The sequence below is a fragment of the Pholcus phalangioides genome, unplaced genomic scaffold, assembly GCF_987345545.1.
Source record: "Pholcus phalangioides strain wild (caught in Gottingen) unplaced genomic scaffold, Ppha-v1.0 ptg000018l_1, whole genome shotgun sequence".
In the NCBI taxonomy this organism is placed as follows: Eukaryota; Metazoa; Arthropoda; class Arachnida; order Araneae; family Pholcidae; genus Pholcus; species Pholcus phalangioides.
The window spans coordinates 4,014,156-4,020,801 of record NW_028301611.1 but is presented as its reverse complement, the minus strand read 5'-3'; the positions used below and the strand labels follow the sequence as shown (position 1 = coordinate 4,020,801).

The window sequence follows — 6,646 nt, the reverse complement described above, 5'->3', positions numbered from 1 at the left end:
GGGGGTCATCAATTCCCAGAAAGGTTGAAAAAAGATTATTTAAGATACTTTTCTCGTGAAAAAACCATGCTTGGCTCTTACAAAATTTGGCTGGTGCCTAAATTTTTTAATGATTTTTGTCGAGCCCTGTATTTATTTATATTTTATGATACAGTGTATATTTCCCCCAAAATCAAATTACATGTCACTTATTTAAGATTTATTTTACTCTCATATATCAGGTTTTAAATTAGAAAAATAATAATTTTTTTAGTTGCATAAATTTCTTATTAAAAACTCGATTCAAATATTGTCCCTTTTACAAGTATGCAAGAAAAATGGAGTTTAAATTTTTCTTAAATAAATTTTAAATATGATTGAAAAAAATAAAACATGGTAAGTTTTATTAATTTATTGATATGTCTAACAGAAAAAAAAGTATTTTATACTACGCTTTATTGATTATAACTATTAGAGGGCTGCAAAATCTAGATTGTTTTTGAAGATTCTGAATAAATTATCATTAAAGAAAATGTTTAAAATGCATGAATTTATCAAAAATGTGTAGCTATATTTAATATTGCCTACTTTTTCTGTCAGGAAACTGTGCGGAATCACGAGGAACTTTTCCGTTTTCTTGTAATACAACATGTTTTACTAACAGAAGGTTATACTGTACGTGCACAACCGAATGTGGTCCACACAAACCATAAAATACTGTGGAACTGTCTATCTCAACATTTGTGGGGGTTTTTTTTCAGGGGAAAAACAAGGAGTTTACTTCAAGTGGCTCCAAACACAGCTATTCTTATTTTGCAGAATCACAAACCTCGTCTAGATTTTTCTTCACCACCGTAATTTCTTTATATTCCAATTAGGATCATCTATGTCGGCGTCCTTCACGGATGGCCATCCATTAAGCACAAAAGCTTTTAAAGCCTTGACCGGCGGCGTCAAGAAGAATGTAGTTTTCAGGATCAGAAGGGGGGTCCCCATATGGACGGATGCCTCCAGGTGACATATTCCCCACATAAGCGACACGCTATACACTCCCCGTCCTTCTAATTAGGAAATGGTGATTGTATTCAGTAAACCTGCATTGAAGCAGCCGAAACTGAACCCTATTGAAATGCTCTTTGTCAGCTGCAGAAGGGGCGGCCCCTTTATCATGAAGAAAAAAAAAAATACATGGAATAAAAAGTCCGCCAAAGATCCCAGGCTAGAAGCCCTTCTCCAGTATGTGGGAGTCCATGGCCGTGCTTATAGCTCGCTGAGTGCCCCCCCCCCCCGGGAAACACGCCACTAGATGCCACAGACGGGCTGTAACTAGGAGTGAAGATCATTTTATTGTCGGGAAAGGGGGGCGGGGGAAAGCATCGAAATACCTCCTTGAGATCGACTGTGATGCCGCAAGATATTTAAAATTTCTAACAGTGCTGCGAACGTAAACAGGGTATGTAAAACCCCCTCTTTGCGGTCACCGGCTGGACAAATAGAAATTCGTCCGTAAAAAAGAATTGATCGGGAAAGGAGGAACCCTATTAAAACCTTGAGAATAATTCTTCATTTTGAAATAAACACAATTTTTTGAATAACATAAGTAAGAAATACTACATCCTTTTCAGAAAAATTCCCCAATATAATTTGCAATGGAACATAGAAAAAATTACAGTATTTTCCGATAAATAGAGGTCGCATCCTGTAAAATGGCCGGAAAAAAGTGTTTGTGGAAAAATCGCCACTTTTTTTTTTACATGTCACAGCTTCGTATAAAGGCCGAAACTCACTGTACTGACGTGACGTGATTATTCCGAGTCTAGGTGTGGAAAACGTATCCATGCGATTTTTTTTGGGGGGAGAGGGGAAGATTGAGCCAGCTCTCCGAAATTAATAAGGGGGGGGGGGGGAGTCTCGATCCCATTGGCTTAAAACAAGTTACGACTTAATGCACTTAACATACGACTTAATACAAGTTACGCTTACGACAGGTCCAAGCACTTCCCTGTGAAAAATCGGGGTCCTCGCGAAAGATCTGTCCAAAAGCCCGGTCCAACGGAGACAGGATCAATTTAGTCGTGGAGGGAGGGAAGAGTATGTAATTTTTTCACCCTCTCCCCGAATCCTCCTCCGATCGAAATGATATTTTTCGTCTTCCACCCCCCCCCCCCACCCAGAATTAGCAGTCCCCACAAGAATTCCGCCTGTGAAAACTGCCTTCTTCCCTAGTTCCGGCCCTGGCTACCTAAGTGTTGGAGTACTGGAAACAGGGCTGGGACGCAAATTTCACCTTTTAACCTCTCTTCAACATTTATTGAAATACCGTATTTAAAATTTCTATATAAGAGTGCTGCTAACGTAGATAGTTTGAGAATCCCTGATTTATAAGGAGGAAATTTCATATTCCTAGTATTAGAATGCAATAGTACCCGGCTCAGGGGGCTTTGAAATTTTCCATTCATTTCTTATTTTCTTTTTTTTTGTGTGTTAATTTTATTTTACTATTATTTATTTGATTCCCCTCAAAGGCACCGGAACCTAGGAGTGGAGGATATTTGAGCCCAAAAAATTTTGTAAGGCGGTTGAGCCCCCCCCCCCAATAGTTTTTAGAAGAACAATGCAGTGCGTCTCTCTCCACCCAATGTTAATTTCTTCATGTCAGCGCCTCTGTTGTGAAGAACTTGTTAATAAGCTTAATCATTGTTCACTTTACCTCCTCCCACTTTTTTTCTTTTTTTGTGTTGCATCATGTCCCCATCCCCAAGGGTCACACTCAACAAAAGAAGGAAGAGATGCTCTTGAGTTTACCGACAGTGCAAGCAAGAGAAAGGTTCCCCCGCCCCCAAGTTATCTACACTGGTGCCTTCAGGCACCTCTGGGAGGACGCAATTTAGGATGAATGGATGCAGGATTGATTCGGAGATAAGACTACTATTGTCACAGAACAAGTGCGTTGAGATTCTGAAGAAAAGTAAAAAAATAAAATTTCGAGCAGATGGATTTCTACTATTTAAAGAAATTTTTTGTCAAAAAGTTTTTTCTGAGCCAAGTGTGAGAAACATATCCACTCGAATTTTTGGGGGGGCCGAGCCGGCTCTTCTAAAATGGTGGGGGGGGGGGCTCGGGCCCACGGGCCGGATACAAGTTTACGCCTATGTTCTACCCCCACCCCCAGTCAAATTTTGTTGTGAAGGGGCTCGAAAAATGTTTCGGCATCGATCCTCAAGATCTGTTATGAATGGGCATTTAGAATGTGCTTTTTTCCCCAATATTTTTCAAAAAAACATTGAGGGGGAGGGCCTAAAAGTTATTGGTCCTCCGCATATACGAGACTCAAGCGTGTACGAAGGAGAGGGAGAATGCATTGCACAATGGTTTTTTTCAGTAATTACTGGGAGGCTCAGTCCCCTTACAAAATTTATTGCGAGGGGGAGGGGGCTCAAATGGCCTCAGCCTCTAGGTTCTGGCACCTATTCTTTATAGAGTGTAATTTATTTCGGTTTCAATATCATTGCTTCCCAATTTTCAACCTTCCCCCTCCCCCCACCATGCATCTTTGGGCTTATTTTCATGTCGGCGCCATGGCCGTCCTCCGGTCGCAGTGAACAAAAGAAGAGACACTCCATCGAGAGACACTCAGTTTTTGCCACAGGCAAAGAAGAAAGAGCCCCCCTCAACACCGCAAAGAATCTTCCTCTCAGCCGTGCCTTCTGGCAGTAACCGATGGAGACCGATTGGAACCGATGGAGGGTGCAATTGGGGATTGAACGGCAGGGAAGAAATGAAATAAACGTATTGTCATGGAACAAGAAAGCCAAAGACCATCCAGATTTTTTAAAAGAACTAAAATTTTGTGCAGATTGTTTCCATTAACTAATTCATAATTAGGACAACTTTTGGTTAAAAAAAAAATTTTCATCATTGCAAAATGAATAAGCCATATTCATACGAATTTTTGGGGGGGCTGAGCCGCGTCTTCAAAAATGTTGGGGGGGCTCGGGCCCATGGGCCCTATAGAAGTTTACGCCTATGACCGCACTCTATTATTTAATACAATGATACAGGGTCTTTCCTTGTGGGATACTCATCATTCACTTCTGTGTCTGATCTCCTGTTGTTAGTTATTCTCTGGCAGGCCCTTCTGATAACAAAATCCTCTTGGTTTCCTTCCAACCTATCAATAAGCTGTTCGATCTTTTCCTTGAGGCCTTGAAATACTCTGGTCGTATGGTCACGTGAAGCGAGTAGTGGTAATAGGTCTACTTTGTAATGGTTGTTATATCTGGTACTAGATGGCAGCAGTTAATCCAAACTGTGGGTGGGGGGGAAGGATCACGTCTGGTGTACTGCGGAAAAGTAAGCATCAGCACCATCAACCCCACGTGAAGCTCGTGTTTACACTTTCTACCACACCAGCGATCACCATATTTATTTCTAAAGGTACGCGTTACTGAATTTCAAATTGTGCGATGTCTTCGACGGAATCAAGAAACGTCATCCCCGGAATCAGTTCCCGCAGGAAGAAGCGATGGGAGTCCAAGAAACGAAAAGTCGTAGCCTTTCTAAACTTGGTGTCTGAAAGCAGCGACGAATCTGCGAAGAGATTGAAAACTGTCCAATCATCGATGGATGGTGCTGCGGCGACAGCCAATAGCAAAGGCGATGACCTCGAGAGGGAGGTCTTAAATCTCCGCAAGGTCCAGGAGATGTTCAAGAAGAAAGAGCAAGAGCCGGAACCGTCTTTCTTCCTGACCGAGCACGGACTCAAGGCCCAGGTCAACTTCGTCTTCTACAACAAGGACAGGCCCCCGGGACAGACCCTGGCCCCGCTGTTCGTCGAGGACGTCCAGCATCTCGTCCTGAAAGCCGTCCTGGGCAATGCCTCGATGTGCACCACCAGGTGGTGCAAGCTGGTGAGGGAAAGGAGCTTGAGCCACGTCGTGCTGTTCGTCATCGACGGGCTGTCCAAGGATAAGATTGTAAGCAACGTTGACAGCTTCCCGAACATGCTAGAGATATTCAGCGACATGGTTGAGGTGATAACGCCCGAGTCGTACTCCATGCGCTTTGCCGAAGAATTCAGTGGCTTACACTTGAGCCTCGGTCACAATCCGAAGCCCATTGAAGATAGTCCCGGGTTATCCAAGTGCACGTCATTCAAATCATTGTCTACGATGTTCCCAACCGAATGTGAATTGGAGAGCATGGAGAAATCTAAAGCTAACGAGTTCTCGAAACTCCATCTATTGCTGAGTCCTATCCAGTTGGTTATGGAGAACTTTCCACTACCGATGAGTGTCTTTGAGGGTTCAAAATCGGATGGGTACCGCTTCACAAAGGATGTGTACTCTCACGTCACACCTCAGTCACCGCTATATGCCCTGGACTGTGAGATGTGCAGGATGGAATCGGGGAAGATGGATGTGACGAGGATAGCTATGATTAGCGAAGACTTCGAAGTCGTTATTAACACTTTAGTTAAACCGAAGGGTGAGGTTATAGATTACTTAACTAAGTATAGTGGCGTCACAGCAAGTATGCTGTCAATGGTGAAGACGACTCTGGAAGATGTCCAGGAGAAGATCTGTTCGATACTGCCGCCGGATGCGATATTGTGCGGGCAGTCATTGAATTTTGACCTGCATGCTTTGAAGATGATCCACCCGTATGTGATCGATACAAGCGTTATATATAATACGAGTGGCTGTAGGACAAAAAAGGTTGGTCTTAGGGTCTTGTCTAGTATGTTTCTTAATGAAGCTATTCAAGTCAGCGAGCAAGGCCATGACCCAATCGAAGATTGTTTCGCGACCATGAAGCTCGTGCAGTTGAAGCTGAGGAACGGTCCGCAGTTTGGAGATGCTATTTTATCTGGAAGCGGCCCATTCATGACTGCAGTTCAGTCTCTATCTAAATGCACCCTACCTAACGGGATTCAAAGTGGTACTGCGAATGGAGGGACGGATTTCAAACACAATGGTCTCAGTACTAGCTTCTTCTCGAAATTACAGAACCTTAAAAAGACGGTTTGTATAATAGCCGATCAAAAAACTCACGACCAATACTCGCAAGATATGTTGACCAGCTGTGTTCAGAAGATCATTAAAACGGACATAAAAAAAATAATCAAGCATTCCGTAAATTCTGTTGGGAATCACAATCTAACAATATGCCACGTGGACGTCTCCAGCTGTCAACTTTTGCCCGAACTTTACTCTTCTTTGGATGACTATCTGAGACGGTTGTACATTGCGTGTGGGGAGAAAGCATTGTTTGTCACTGTCGCTACCGGCCTCGCTAAGAAAAATGAGGGAGATGCGTACGAGAACGGTCTGTGTATGGTGAAGTTGAAAAATGAAAAGCCGAAATGGTCTTAGAATTTGTCTTTTTGTCGATTATTCATTGAATGGCTAATATTAGCACACCTCAAATCTTTTGAAATTTATTACTTAGGGGCCGTTCAAGTATTACGTCATCATCGATGGGGGGGTTGTTCCAATTTGCTGACTTTTAATTACAAAGGGGGGGGGTTTGGATAATGCTTACGTCATCAACCACCCTTTATGAAAATATGAGTTAGGATTCAGAGGGGGGAAATCAGCGTTTTGTTGACAAGGGGGGAAGGGGTGTCAAAAATGGCTAAAAATTTGCTTACGTAATACTTTAACGG

At 42.7% G+C, this 6,646-nt stretch overlaps 1 protein-coding gene across 1 annotated transcript; it reads left to right on the top strand.

Annotated features, from left to right (window-relative positions):
- The first annotated feature begins 4,353 nt into the window (after positions 1-4,353).
- Rexo5 (RNA exonuclease 5) lies at positions 4,354-6,355 on the top strand. The gene has a single exon (XM_089247827.1). It carries the CDS (start codon positions 4,446-4,448, stop codon positions 6,351-6,353), a length of 1,908 nt encoding a protein of 635 aa, XP_089103953.1. The 5' UTR covers positions 4,354-4,445; the 3' UTR covers positions 6,354-6,355.
- The last annotated feature ends 291 nt before the right edge of the window (positions 6,356-6,646 follow it).